The 15,993-nt window shown below is 36.4% G+C and overlaps 2 protein-coding genes across 3 annotated transcripts; both read left to right on the plus strand.

The window, feature by feature from the left end:
• Nucleotides 1-409: 409 nt before the first annotated feature.
• On the plus strand, nt 410-12,256 carry cbwd (COBW domain containing). Of its 2 annotated transcripts, XM_043247855.1 has the most exons (16): nt 410-570; nt 855-975; nt 1,150-1,236; nt 1,630-1,726; nt 2,939-3,030; nt 4,430-4,489; nt 4,580-4,617; nt 6,601-6,647; nt 7,404-7,490; nt 8,594-8,638; nt 9,160-9,216; nt 9,898-9,949; nt 11,016-11,084; nt 11,192-11,257; nt 11,438-11,567; nt 11,686-12,256. In XM_043247855.1, the coding sequence occupies exons 2-16, from the start codon at nt 876-878 to the stop codon at nt 11,757-11,759; spliced, it is 1,101 nt and encodes a 366-aa protein (XP_043103790.1). In that variant the 5' UTR covers nt 410-570; nt 855-875; the 3' UTR covers nt 11,760-12,256. The 2 variants fall into 2 exon arrangements, with proteins under 2 accessions (XP_043103790.1, XP_043103791.1); XM_043247856.1 differs by lacking the exons at nt 410-570; nt 855-975; nt 1,150-1,236; nt 1,630-1,726; nt 2,939-3,030 and adding an exon at nt 3,041-4,326.
• Nucleotides 12,257-12,758: 502 nt separating this feature from the next.
• On the plus strand, nt 12,759-15,247 carry foxd5 (forkhead box D5). The gene has a single exon (XM_043247527.1). The coding sequence runs from the start codon at nt 14,113-14,115 to the stop codon at nt 15,073-15,075; it is 963 nt and encodes a 320-aa protein (XP_043103462.1). The 5' UTR covers nt 12,759-14,112; the 3' UTR covers nt 15,076-15,247.
• The last annotated feature ends 746 nt before the right edge of the window (nt 15,248-15,993 follow it).

Raw genomic sequence — 15,993 nt, forward strand, 5'->3', positions numbered from 1 at the left:
AATAATATTTTAGCATTATTTATTGTTAACAGTATTTTTACATGATGTATTAATATTTTAATTTAGATTTTTATACGTTCTTTTAAATGTTATTATACATTATAAATATTGATTTCTGTTTACTCAAAATTCACCAAAATATATTATGATTTGTTTATGATTAACGTTATATTTTCTATATATTAAAAAAACATCCTGTGTGTTATTAGTTTGTGCATATAAAATGTTTGGTAAGTGAATAGTTTGCCAACGGGTGTTCTAGTCTATAAATTGGGGGGCATTTTTTTTTTCTAACTGTCACCATATTTCTTTTATTTATTCATACGAATATTAAATTAATATATACGATGATATGCTGAACACAGCAGGTTTAAACAGCATTCGCAATCATGCATTTTTAACTAGGAACTGTACCTTCAAGCCAAAGCGCAGCTCGGACCGTGATTACAAACGCACCGGTATATCGCTCAATGAAGTATTGCTCTTCTATTAAAAACTGAAAGACATACCTCACTCTACAGGTCATGTTTTAAAGCAGTCCTTCATCTAAGAGCTCGTATTTCGTAAAGCGTAAGTTGTGCTATTTGTCTTTGTTAGCTTATTTTCTAATGCATGTCGCTTGTGGATAGTAGTGCTGTTGACAGCACACGTGTGTGTGTGTGTGTGTGTGTCTTATACAGCTCATATCTATCAAACACGGTGAAATGTCATTTATGTGTAATATAAGATTTATATGCGACCTCCCCTGAGTGAGATGCCACCACGCCGAGTAATTTTAACACTGAAGAATGAATATGCTGTCTTGTCATGCCGTATATGTATATAAACCACCCTGGACTCCTGTCTGTCTTTAGTTTAGGAGAGAGAGCTCTGTAATGGAGGAAGAGGATGAATGTCCGGAGTTAGTTCCCATTAAGGAGAAGGAAACCGGACCCACACTTCAGATACCTGTCACCATCATCACTGGATACTTGGGTCAGCATAGGAAAAAAGAAAACGAATAATAAAATACTTGAATGTGATTCCTGGAATTCATACTTCTAAAAGCAAAATAAATAAAATAAAATAAGCTCTATAATACAATAGTGCTAATATGTGTTATTACATACCCAGTATCCTAATTTTGTTTTTCTCTTTTCCAAAAAACAGGTGCTGGAAAGACAACACTTTTGAACTACATATTAACAGAGCAACATAATAAACGAATAGCTGTCATTCTTAATGAATTTGGTGAAGGTGAGTTATAAAATGAGCAAACAAATAAGCATTCAGACATGGTCTAGTTTTTATGCCTAAATACCTTTATGTTTCCTGACAGTGAATGAGGATTTCTCGCTTTTTTTGACCAAGAGATGGCAGCAAAGCATTCCTTATTTTTTCTTAATTATTGCGATATAGTAGAACTTCATTGCTTATGGGATACCCTCACTTTCGTTGTGATGTGGCCTTTTTTTAACATGCTTATCTGTTCGGTTGTTTCATAAACATATTATATAAAATTTTGGGTGTACGTTTTTGTAATTTGGATCATTGTCGTGAACATTTTGATCAAAAGTGCAGAGACTGTAAATGACGTTGTAATCCCGGGCTGCTGCCGAGAGGTTGAACCGGTGCTGTTTTGTCCCGCAGGCAGTGCTCTGGAGAAGTCTTTGGCTGTCAGTCAGGCAGGAGAGCTGTACGAGGAGTGGCTGGAGCTGAGGAACGGCTGCCTGTGCTGCTCTGTGAAGTACGCTTGTTCAGACTACTACTCAGTACTAGGACCAAAATACAAAGTATATGAACGTGTGCGTGTGTGTGTTGTAGATTGAAGCAGGGCCGTAACCACCGTAGACATTGAGCCTCTAACATTTAGCTCTGTGAGCTAACAGCACTCGTCAATGTCAAAATAATAGCTTTTTGATAATAATATAGTTACTTCAAAAAAACGCTTGCTTACAGTTGCTTATAAACAAAATGTACTTCATATAGCCTAATTAATCAATTTAACTTCTTTTTTTTCTTTTTTTTTTAGAAATGTGAATTTGATTTATTTTTTTTTTTATTTTTTTTTTACAACAGTTCAATAAACAAGGTAATTAAGAAGCTTAGACACCATAGCCTATTTCCTGTTTTTCACTGGAAAAAAAAGACAGTGTTTTGTTCCTAAATGAATCATCCCTTTAAATGATTCGCTTCAATCGCAATAAGTCACTTATTTACAGTGACATATTGTCACTTACTGGCAATTTTAATTTCACATTCAGAGTATGTTTTATTATTAAAATAATTTCAAATATCAGTATTCAAAAGACAATGGGACAATTTTAGAAACACACCACCACACAGAATATAAAAAACTTTGATTCAGCTGTCTGCGGCAGTCCTTAAGATATCAGCACATTACCTCCAAATATCTCTAATGTCTAATGACCATTTGATCGATAAAATTCCAGGGAAAAAATGTTGAATTTTTTATTTTTATTTTTTTGGGTCAATATCGCACACTCCTAATATATATAAATAAATTAGTCCCCCTTCCCGCGTTCCAATAATTACTCTTGTCCTTGTTTTATTCATTTAATTGTCATTATAAAATATAATATATATAACGTTGCATAATAAATAATTGACGTTCACCAAAAAATAGATGTTAACTTGTTTCATCAAAGAATCTTGAAAATAAATGATTGAATGATTTTTCCATGAAAATAATATTGAGAAAATTGAATTATTTCTTTAGCATTGAATCAGCATATTTAGCACACTGAAGACTGGAGTAACAACTTTTGCATTTTTAAAATATATTTGTAAAGCAGACCACTTTTAAATTGTAATAGTATTTCAAAATATGGTTGTTTTACTACATTTTTGATCAAATAAATGCAGCCTCCTGTACTAGTACATATTTGCATATACTGAATTATGTCAGATGATACATTATCGCCTATTGCTTTTACAGAGACAATGGTTTAAAAGCTATTGAAAATCTAATGGAGAAGAAAGGAAAGTTTGATTACATCCTTCTAGAGACAACTGGATTGGCAGATCCAGGTACTGTATTTAATGTTCAGATTTGAGATTCGAGATTTGTTAATTGTTGTATGAAAGAGGTCTAAAAATATGCACATCCATGTTTACACAGAGACTTAGATTAGGCTTTGTTTTATGGTTTAGGTTGAATTGTAAAGCATTCCTTTCGTTGCAGTCCATCTCGCTTTAGTCCACATTTGCATTAGCTGTTGAAGGAATAGGTCACAGAAAAACAGATTGCAGGGTATTTACTCAACCTTGGACCATCTGAGATGGTAAAGAGTTTAAAGCGTCATTGTAAAAAAAATTGAAGAAACGTAGCATTGCATCTCTTGCTTTCTTGCTATTATAGTTAACATCAGTTAACATCTTGTGACGTGAAAAGCTGTCTGTTTATGAGAGTTTTCTATCCAAATATATCGCTTTGTCCAGTGAAAAGTCACGTCTGAATCAGGAGAGAAATATGCACAGATCAAGCACCATTTATGAGCAAAAACGTTACAAACCAGTTTTTATATTTTGGACACGAGCAATGGTTTAAAGCCAAAAGTTATGACTTACAAGACATTCATTGATGAACTGCAGTCATGTGGATTAAGTCATGCAAGTATAAATTTCTTCAAATCTTCGATTGTTTTTTTCATTAATGCAACTTCAGTATAAAAGTTGTTTTTTTGGGGGGGGTTTACATCGCAAGACAGGTTAAACGTTTTTGTGAAGATTTTTTCCATCTACATTGCAAAAAGCACTGTAAAGCAATTGAGAGTGAAAGGCAGGAAGGGTCAGCTACGTCTCTGCAGCCGGTCTGTGTACGTGAGTGACAGGTGTCAAGGGCCAGTCCCGCGCAGGACCCTCAGAGCTCAGACACAAGCCCCTCTTCACTGTCATTGGCCGAGACAGGCCTGTCACTCCTGGGGGCCTCAGGGGGATAAGACCCTCCCCTTCTTCAGGAGATGCTTACGGGCTGAATGGGTTATGTATCTGATGTCTCTCAAGAACACTGCCTTCATTACACTTCTATCAAATATTTATCATGCTTTCTTATTCTACCCTGACAGTTTGACAAAACTCCATTATGTGAACAAGATGGCTTAAAATTGTAACACGAAACTGTGAAATAACTTTTACAAGAAAAGTTGGAAAGCATGGAAACAAACAAAATGTACCTTGTATCTGAAAAATTTTAAGCCACCCATAAAATTTAGGCTTAGTTATGCATTTTACTACACATACCTACACCCACAAAGTGTTTAAGCTGTTTTAAGCCTTAAAAAAAGTATCCAGTAACTAGATGAACACCACAAAACCTTTTCTAAGGTAATTGATTTGTGTTTTGCATTAAATAGAGATATATTATACTTTTAGTTTTTATGTGTATGTGATTTTTGTACAATTGATTTATATATGCTTTCCGAATCAGGAGCTGTTGCTTCCATGTTTTGGGTTGATGCAGAATTAGGGAGTGATGTCTATCTGGATGGTAAGGACTCAAACTAATAAGTGCTGCCTCAGATAATATCGTTTATGGTTTATCTGTCAATATAATACAGTGTTCTCATCTCCTACATAGGTATTGTCACAGTTATAGATGCTAAATATGGAATGCAGGTAAGTTTGTTTTTATTACATAGATTTAATTGATGCATAAAGTAAATAAATAAACACACACACACACACAGGGGAAATGAAAAAGGATGAATAACTATTTTTTAAATTGGGAAAAAATATTAGATAATAGAAATAATAAAATAATTGCATATTAAATGGAAAATATAAAATGAATGTGAAAAATATAGAAATAAGTTCAGTTATATTAATATTAAGATAAACAGATACAAATCAAATTTAAATGATCCAGATAAAATAATAAAATATTTTTTATAAATTATTATTATTATACATTTTTTTTTAAATTTAGTAATTAAAACCTGTATTTTCTTGTATTTTAAATTGTTGGTTTAATAATTGTTTTGGGCAAAGAAAAATAATTGTGTTACTTCAAGTCATTACATTTTCTTGGTTTTTACAGAAAATTCCTTTATTTTACATTGGTCTCGTGCCCTACTGAACTATCTCCCCCCTTGCTGTACCTCTTCACACTTCAGGCTGGGAGCAGGACAGTGATACTGACACCTGGATAATAGGCTGCAATTTAGTGGTGTCAGTCTTGGCGAGTCAGTCTTTTTTATTGCACAGGTGGCACCTCTCAGAACCCTCTGGGGTCCTGTGAGCGCCTGTTGAGGTGAAGACAGGGGAGGGCTTGATAGAAACTGAAGAAATAATGGATGTCAAGGCAAATCACTCTAATGGGCCTGTCACCCGGTGTCCTGCTTTTTCATTGTCACCTGATATAGTCATCCATACGAGAGATACTTGGGGTGGTGGGGGTTTGACTTGCACAGACATGCCCATAAGATGCCCTCGAGTGCCTTGATCTCTGCCAGTTGCTTTCAGATTTGCGCAGACAGATGATGAGGCTTGTGTCGCTCCCAGAGCTCAATGTTATTACATATTGAACACAGACGGTGAGACATGCCTCCTCCCAGTCAGCAGAGATGACTAGCAACACACTCAAGAAAATAAATGGGATAGTTTTCAATAAGCAAACTGTTCAGAAGTTGTAATATCCTGAGAAATTGCTTTTCTTCTAGTGAGTTTGCGTCTTGTAATCGCACAGCTGTCAGTTTGCTCATCTGCACTGATGTTAAAGATGTATTTTCAGGAAGGAAGCTGGACAGAACAAGAAGTTCAGAAGTATACAGAGGCTAACGAAACATGAAATGTTCTTATCATTCTATTAGATCTTATGAATTATAAAGTCTGGTTGGATGAGCCACATTCAAAGCTGCCCGCCTGTGACTGAGTATCAGTGGAATTCTGTATCTCTTTGCAACTATAAATAGTTTACTCCCAGTCTAATAAATTCTTTTTACATGTAGGAATTATTTTCTGTTAAATATTTCATATAAGGTTATCTATTTCCTGCGTATTGGCAAATTGGTATAGCATATTTTTATTTACATTGGAACTGCAATAAACCACTCAGTGCCATGATTAGAGATCTAAGAGATGAAATGATATCAATTTAGTTGAAGACATAATAAAGCAGCTGTGTTTGTGCTTTTATGTTTTGGATGATAAATATAATAGTTTGTTATAATAGTACCAATTTAGTTTTTTCATTGGTTTGGTAATTAAAATATGCCAATATTTTAATATAAATTAAAATTCCATACTGTTTTCCCTAAATAAATTTCAATAAAACACAAAGCTACTTTTGACATTCCAAGCTATTTTTGATTTCATTTCATTAAAAATAATACACTGAAAGCTAAAATAGTTTTAAATGCTAGAAGTAAATTAAGATCACAATGTTATAATGTTATAATGTACACAGTGAAAAGTTATTTTTCCACTGCGATTATATTTAACCATGTTAATATGTTTATTGTTTTCATCCAAGAACTGATGTTTTCCATCCCTGAAATATAATTAAAAATAAAATGTATGTCTATATATGAGTTAAGATTTGTCTTAATAGTTCTTTTGTATGTAGTATGTAATCATTGTTGTTTCCTATTTGTCTCTTAGCATCTAACAGAAGAGAAGCCAGAGGGTCTTATCAATGAAGCTGCAAGGTAGAATCTTATTTGATTCATTAATATATAAATAACTTAATGTTGTTACTACAAAAATCCATAGGTCAAATTGTCCAATCACCAAACATTGTTATGAGCACCTCTTGTGTGGTCTTTTAAAATTGTTTTCTTGACCGTTATCTCTATTAAACATGACAGCTGGCTCTAATGTTTGTGCAAAAACATATCCGATTCCAGGCCAGCTCCGTCCACCTCACCTGCTGCGGTCGGGGTGTTTTTGTTGGGGTTCGGAGGCACGCTGGAATGCTTACAAGTGTCAAAAGTCATAAAAAAGCACTTCTGCTCTCTGTTTATGTTTTCCTACCACGCAAAATGGTGGCGCCTTTTGAGTATGCCACAAACCATGCCACCCACACTCGACCCGGCAACAGGCAGGGGGGTGGACGGAGCGCAACAAAGAGTGTTTACACACTTACTCACACGCACGCATTTAATTACAAAGGGAGAGTGGGACATTGAACACTGAGCAATAAAGAAAAGTGACAAAAGAGAGAGAGAATGGGACGAGTTGTTCTCGCACTGTATTGTTCTATTGATGTTTTGTACGACTCTAATCACACGTACTTGCGTACAGCAACTGTAGATGCACATGGAAGGGATTCGCTTTTTATGACCAATAATCCATATGCGACCCTCGGAGGTGTCGTCGGCCTTTGTTGCACACGCATTTAGGGAAGATGGGAAGCATTTATCAGGTGAACGTGAACTGGGCTGATTTTTGCTCTCTGTTTTTAGGCAGATAGCTCTTGCTGATCTGACCATCATCAATAAAACCGATCTAGTGAACGAGAGTGAGCTGGTGGAGCTCAGAGATACGGTGAGGTGAGAACCATAGACCTTATATTCTTGTGTTTTTATTAGGGATGGACTGATATGATTATTAGTCAGAATTTGAATGAGATGATAATGGGTTAATCGGCATATTTGTCCTGTTGTCTAAATAAATTTTTTTTAATAAAACACTGTGCAATTTAGGCATCACAACATCACATTGAGCCCTATAAAAAGTTCATTTCGACATTTGCTTAAAAACAAAAAATACATTTAAATGTGTTATTAAATTGTGCATCTTAATTATATAGATGTTTCATTATTTTTTTGTTTTGGCCCATAAACTATAGATTAGTCTAAATTGAATCCAAAACCAATTACCCTTTGAGTAACTGCGAGTTGGTCTAAGTTTAAGCAGCTGGCCCTAAGACATTTTGTATTGAAGTTATGAACAATTTAGTTTGAATATATTAGAAATAAAACACAGAAGACTATAATGAATTGTTTCATTTGCTTCATTGAATATAGATATTACGACATTCTAATGTTTAGGATGAACAATGATTTTCATTTGCTGAAAGGTATATTTAACAATGTTATTAAAGTAAATAAGCGTTAAAAATGAATTTTTAAGGAGCGTTAATACCAGCATAGTATAATACCCATCTATTGTGAATCCCTAATTGTATGTTATGCGGTGGATTCTGCTGTCTCTCAAACAAGTCAGAAATCCGTTGTCGTGAAGAAAGGAACATGCTTATTATTAATTCAAATGGGTGCTTGCTTGAAGATATTACTCACACTTAGAGTTAAGGAATTGAACCCCCAACACAAATAATTAAACTTAGCTGTGTACATCATATGAGCAGTTTTCTTTTCTTTTATACCCGAGTCATATCTAAAAATCAGAATATCATTGCAGCCAGAACCCAGAGCACCCCATTAACCACAAAGCAACACATTAAAAAAAACATTCAGTAAACCTCGTGAACCACATAGCAATGTCCTGTCAGCCAACCATCACACCCTAGTGTTGCAATAAAGACCTTTGCACTTTTTACATTCACTTCAGAAAATGTAAAAGTCTAATTATAATGATAATTAGATGTCTTTGAGTTTGTTTTACAGTTTGTGCTCTGTCGTCCTCTTCGTAGATCAATAAATGGGCTCGTAAGGATTCTGGAGACACAAAAATCCAGGTGAGAAGATATGCAGAGACAGACAATGCAAAACAAGTTCTTTGTGGTCTACAGTAAAGATTAAGTGCATATTGTACTATATTTTTAAACTCTTTCAAACTTGACTTTACATAAAGCTGACCCTGTATTTATCAAGATTAATCAACCTGCAGTCTGATTAGTATTAAACGTTTGGGCTCAATATATTATTTTATTTTTTTATTAGTAGTATCTTATTTTAGTCTTTTTAGGATCATCAAAATTACTTATTAATTGAATTGATTTAAATTTATTACTTAACCAACACTTATTATTATTATTGTTAATATTTAAAACGTTTTTTTGCCTAATATTTTTGTGAGAAGAGATTTTTAGCATTCTTAAATGGATAGAAAGAACAAAATTCAAAAAATAAATTGACTTTAGCAGACATTAGCGGTTATAAGCCACTCTTTATCCTCTATTATCTATAAATGACATCAAAGACAGACTAAGCATTTATATACATACATACAAATGAAGTGTACTTTCCTTCCTCGTAGGGTTGACCTGTCTCAAGTATTAGATTTGCATTCATTTGATATCAACGATGGTGTAAGGTAAGTGTTTTTGAAGACTGCTTGCAAGAATTAATTGTGTCTTATTAAATCACAGTAGCGATTCCGTTCACCGGATTTTGTGTATCCGACGAGGATCAAAAACTCCCATTAGCTCATGCTAATGTGGATGACTTACACAAAAACAAAAAAAATGAAACACCCTTTTTAAGAGTAATTACAGTGAGACAGAGTAAATGTGAATAGCTCAGCCCAGCTGCAGCGGATTATAGCGGTGTGCGCGGTAAAGGTACAGAAGCACTTCCACACAGACTGCCTTTCAGCCCCGACTGTGGCCCGTTTGCCCCCCTGAGCGCAGGCTGCTTGTCTGGGATGACCCCCCTCTGGTCTGCTGTGTGGTACTCCCAGCCCGACGAATAATCCACGGAGCTACGTTTGCCCTCCCCGAGGGGTCAGAGCCCGCTCACACGCTTTCTTCTTCTTTCTTTCTTTCTGTGTTAAGCTCAATCTTACTGTTATTAAACCCAAAAGCTCCTCAGCATCACACCAGCACCGGGATTAGGGGCCATCGGTGTAGTCAAACCCTTTGAAAGGTTTTAGCTAACACTGCACATCTGTCTGATACATTTGGGTATGTAAGAGGACGTTGTTTATTGAAGGCGTTGGCCATCAATCGGTGGGCTTGTTTCTCATTTAAATGTCTTGAAATCTTGTGTTCTGCAGGTTAGCTGAAAAGCTGCAGCTGGTGAAAACAAGCCATCCCCATCTAGACAAGGTGAAGATGACTATTTTATGACATTTTTGAATCGGTGGATTGAATCGGTTTTACTTCGGAAGCTTCTCTTCCCTGAAGGTTCCTCTCAGGGTTCGTTCGAACCACGAGGTCCAATAAATGTTGAATGTTGTCAATTTCCTTTTATCCTTGAAGCAAACTCTCCATAGGAGCTCTTATCATTAGATGGGTCACTTTCCCGCATCCACCCAGTCTGTCCCATCACCCTCCCCCTTCAGAGCAAGCCTCACTGCTCTTTTCATGTAAATGAGAGCCCTGTTTTCTCTTGTTATTCCAAAGGAAAAAAGGAAGTGTGTAACTTTTAACACAGACAAACAATGGTTTAAATATCTGTAAAGGGCCCATGTAACTCCCCAGAGGAGTACAGTGTAATAGGCGCTAAAGTAGTACAAGTATTTAACACCAAGGGGAAATTTATTAAAGTGTCGTACTGACACTTCTAAAGATGGAGGTATTGTTAGAAATGCTCTTGTGTACAAACAGAAATTAGTAAAATACCTGCTGATGATTTTTGCTGCATTTTAAAACTACAGTTTAAACCATTTAAAAAAAAAAAAAAAATATATATATATATATATATATATATATATATATATATATATATATATATATATATATATATATATATATTTATTCAGCAATTTAATTTATCAAAAAGTAGAGTTATATTACAACAAATTTAAATCAATACTAAATTCTGAGAATTGAGAATACAAAAAAAATTGACAATAAATTTAAGAAATGTTTCTTGGGCAGCAAAGCAACATATTAAAATGATAAAAGATCATGTGCCACTAAAGACTGGAAAATTCAACTTTGCATCACAGGTGTAAATTATATTTTGAAATAAAATTTGTTATTTTAAAATGACAGTATTGCTTTTTTTTAACTGAATTTTTGTACAAATAAATGCAATATTGGTGAGCATAAGAGATTTCCTTAAACATTTTTAAAAAATGTACTTTTGAAACCTATTTGGGGACTTTTTAGATGCTCACACAATTTGGATTAATGCCTTTTCTGACCGTTTACATTTGTTTTATTTCAGACTATGCTGACTATAACATTTGAAGTTCCTGGCAGTCTGTCAGAAGACCTATTAAATATATTCATTCAGGTACAGATATAGCATATGGAAGCATGTAAATAAAATATTTCTAAATAAATTATTTACCCAGAACAACGTCTTTACAAAATGCTTTGAAAATGAAACCTTTTTTGTAGAATCTCCTATGGGAAAAGACATTTAAGAACAAAGCAGGCCTGCCGATGACAGTTATTCGATTAAAGGTAAGGATGTGGTCATCTATATATGTCTTTTTTATATATTATGCCAGCCAACGAATTGCCAAACAATTGTAGAACATCATGACGTTGTGACCTTTGTGTGTGGACCGTGTATACCGTACAAACATTCTAATATTCATCAAATCAGTTCTGGGTTGAAATGAGTGTTTTGTGTTGTGGCAGGGGATCCTCTCCATCCAGCAGAAACATAAGAAGGTGATGTTGCAGGGCGTCCATGAGCTTTATGAGCTGGATGAGACTCCGGAGTTCTGGGCAGATCACGAGCCAAGAACCAACCGACTTGTCTTCATAGGTAAGATCAAATAGTCCATATTTTTCACCTGTTAGAAGCTGCAAAAAAAAATCCATTGTTTTATTACATAAATAAATGGCTTATAAATAATTCACCATTCACTGTCTTCTTAATTCAGGTCGAAACCTTGATGGCGAGATTCTGAAGAAAGAGTTTATTTCAGCCATGTCAAATAAAGACTGTGTTGAGTAGACGATATCTGCCACGTATACAAACCACACAACACCAACAGTCCCAAAATCACTGGAAAACACAGCTGCTGTTGTTCGCAGCCCAGAGTTTTAAACGTTTGTACCTGGGTTGCAAATCCTACGATTGCTTAATAGGTGCTTATCATGCTTTATAATGTTTTTAAATAGAAATAGTGCTCAAATCTGACACTTTTTTTTTATTCTGAACGTGTAGAGCATGAAATCTTTTTGAAACACATTTCAAACCAGTAAAACTGATGTTAACTGAAATGTCTTAAAATGCGATTTATTTTACATTTCCATTAACGTTTACTCCAAATGTATATCTGGAAATGCATTATAGTTGAAAAACCTCTGGTCTTTTGTTTTAAGAGTGTGTCGTTATTTAAACAGTTCATTTGGGTGGACAATTGCTAATCGTGTTACATAGACTTTTTCACAGTGTAAAGTGTAAAATAGCAGTAACCAGTAAAATAAATGTAGTCTTGAGTTACTCGGCTTACTCGTCTAACGTGTTAAATTTTATGTCCTTTTTTTCAATGTGAGAACCATTATTACAAAGCACCCACTTAACACTTTCTGTGACAAGGCGAAAAGGGCAATTTAACCCGCGTCGTGGAAATCGGTTGGCAGTGTTTACTTTTTTTTTTAAGCATCTCTAATGTAAATAATCATAACTTAGATCAAAAACAGCTTCAATTCAATGCAACAAATTCAAAAATCTTCCAAATGCATCGATGGAAAAGATTCATCATTGTAGGTGGCTCTAATGTGCTATGCATATATATATATATATATATATATATATATATATATATATATATATATATATATATATATATATATATATATATATATTCTAACATTCATTTACACACAGGACTCCTTTAAGTTGACATATGAAGGAGTGCTGTAAATAGCTCTGTTAGTTTACACAACTTTCAAGTGCTCTCATAAATTTACATGCATCCACTTCAACACCATCCGCAGCTGAGGAAGTGGATGGACCCTTTCATTTGCAATTGAGATTGACTGTGAAAAGTTTTAACACATATCCGCGCACAAGAAGGTTTGCTTTGAGGATTGCTGCGCTCATTCATGCCCTCCAATAAAACGCGCCCCCGGCCTGTAGGCTAAAGCTGCGCCGTTTCCTATTCGATTCTGATGTTGATAGGCTCGTTTACCGGCATTCTTCTTTCAATGCGGGGAGCCGGGCCATGGCCATTTTCATGGTCACACCACCTGAGGGTATCTTGAGGTGACAAACCAAACGAAACCCAGGGGGTATCGGGGGAAAATCGGTCTTTTAAACCGGTAGTTAGGCGTGGTGTGAAAATTCACCACCGCGCGTCCCAGCTCCTACTGCGCTAACGCGCTTCTGAATGGGAGAGGAGTCCCGAAAGACCCTCTAAAAAATAACCACTGTATTTGTGTCGCACGTGAATTTTGTAACGTGACGCTAATTTTTCTGAATAACTGCATGAACAAATTAACCCGTCATTAATTTTTATTTATTTATTTAAATTTATTAGAATTGTTTAGGTGGTTCAGCTGAGGTTAAAAAGCTTACATTAGGCTATTACAATAAGCAATTAATCTTTTTTTCAATAATTATGTTTATATGAACATTTTTTATTTTATTTTATTTTTTCCATTTTTTAAATATTAAAATGAAGTCCACATGGAGAAAAATATTTTGTAATGTGATCCAAACCTCAAAAAATAGGCCATATTTCAGGTCAAATAACCTATGGAAAACTTCAAAAATATCGACCTAGGCCTATTTTAAATAACTACATTAACACAATATCGCCTATATGTTTGTAAAAATGCTTTTTCTTTTTTTACAGTTTTTTAAATTTTTCTAAAAAATGCAATAATAAAGTTAAAAAGACCTTTAATACTGAGTGTAAAAACGTCTTGCGTTTTGTTCCTAATATTTAGAAAAACAATTTAAGATGTATGTATATGTCTCTGTATAATAAAATTGTAAAATTCATCTTTCACGTTGGCGTAAAAAGCTGGCCCCAAACAAGTGTTAAACAGGCCTGCTTTTATTACGTGCGGCTGATACAGCATGCACTTTTATTTCACCGTTTCCTTGGTGTGAGATGCCTAGGACCCGCATCTCGTATGCGGATCGTTTTGTTCCAGCAGGTCAGAGCCCCCCACACCTGCCCGCTGTCCTGAATCCCCGCGGTGACACTCCACCCCTATTGGTCTGACCATCGGCGGACCAAAGACAGAATGCGTGCGGCCTCTCATAAATACCCCTCATTTCCGTGACTCCTGCAAACCGGCCGCAAGCCTCGCCAGCCGCAAGTCGCGTCCAGCACATTTCGGGGTCTCCAACCATGACCCTTTCCCAGGATTACGAAGAAGTGCATCGCACCCCCGTGTCTCCCGAGGACGATGAAATAGACATCGTCGGAGGAGAGCACAGTGATAGCGACCGAGAGTATTTCATCGTGCCGTGCAGGGACCCCGCGGAGGCGGAGCACTCGGGGTCCGAGTCTTCAGGAGAGAGCGAGAGCGGCTTCCCCGCCGCGTCCGCTCCGAAGCAGACCTCCGCCGTCAAACCTCCGTACTCCTACATCGCCCTCATAACCATGGCGATCCTCCAGAGCCCGATGAAGAAGCTGACCCTCAGCGGCATCTGCGACTTCATCAGCAACAAGTTCCCGTACTACAAGGAGAAGTTCCCCGCGTGGCAGAACTCCATCCGGCACAACTTGTCGCTCAACGACTGCTTCATCAAGATCCCACGGGAGCCCGGAAACCCTGGGAAAGGCAACTACTGGTCGCTGGACCCTGCGTCCGAGGACATGTTCGACAACGGCAGCTTTCTGCGCAGGAGGAAAAGGTTCAAGAGGAACCAGCCCGAGTTCGCCAAAGACGGCCTGGTGCTTTACCACCCGACGTTAAGTTATCGAGCATATGGACGACCTTACTGCGTCTCTGGGCCGGTTCCAGCCCAGGCTAATCCCGTTGGATATTTGCCAGTGCCGGACGGCATCATGGTGTCACCTCCATATTTCCAATATCAGACCCTCAACATCAAAGTCCACGAAGCTCCAGAAATCCAGCAAAGGCCCGAGCGCAAGAAGTGCTCGTTCAGCATTGACAGCATCATGGCCAGGTCGGCAGCGTCTCCTCACAAAGGCTCTCCCCATCATCTCCCGCCTGACTGTAGTTATGTGTTTCCTAGGCCGACGTCGTGCCTGACTCCCGGTTTGCTAGCAGCGCCGGCAAGGACTCCTCTGCTGAAGACCGGTCCTTTCAGAGAAACTCTGCGGATGGCCTATCCTCACTGTTGAACTGCGCCCGGAAACGTCGTTTTAAATAGACTTGTAACATAAGATGTGTCTGTCGTTGCTCTTATATATTAGTTTTAATGTAAATAAATAAATGGTAATATATTTGCTGGTCTAAAATCCCGGGAAGTTGGATGTATTCAAATGTCTGTTTAAATAAACCACCATCGTCAAATCTCAACAAGCCTGTGTGTTATTCGTGGCAGTTATTATAGGCTGTCTAAATGAAATAGAGCGTTTGGCACTAGAAAAGAAAAACTGCTTTTAGATTGTTTATTGATCTTTAATTGCATGCAGACTATATACAATTTAAAATCTTAAAAAAAAAAACACTAAATCGCTAAAAGGTTGTAATAGTTAAAGCTCTTTACCAAATGTTAAAAGACTGCATATGCGCGTTCAATACTTTTCCCAAACTAGTAACAGATTCCCCTGCGTTGCCTGCAAGACATTTTCTCTCGTTTAACGTCCACTAGATGGAGACTAAAGCTCGTGAGATCAGTCGGGTTTAAGGCGTTACGCATGCGCTTACGTGGTTATTGTGACTCATTTACTTAATAGCGTTTTATATATATATATATATATATATATATATATATATATATATATATATATATATATATATATATATATATATATATATATAGGCAAAGTATTGCATCTACGACGAAAACAAATATGGTTTAGTTTTTTTTTTTTACACTACTTTCACTTCACATAGACCCTAGATAGTGCTGAAAGCCAATTTCGCTGCATGCCTTAATCATTTACTAAAACAACGACGTAAAAAAATGTATATTAAAGCATTGGCCATCAAAAAGACATTGCTTACATATTAACATCGTCTCCGCCTCGGACTTTTATGAAAATGTCCCTTGCCCTCAGAACGCTACAGTAGACTAAAATCTACTTTTAACCGCA

The sequence above is a fragment of the Puntigrus tetrazona genome, chromosome 8 (genome assembly GCF_018831695.1).
Source record: "Puntigrus tetrazona isolate hp1 chromosome 8, ASM1883169v1, whole genome shotgun sequence".
Taxonomy (NCBI): Eukaryota; Metazoa; Chordata; class Actinopteri; order Cypriniformes; family Cyprinidae; genus Puntigrus; species Puntigrus tetrazona.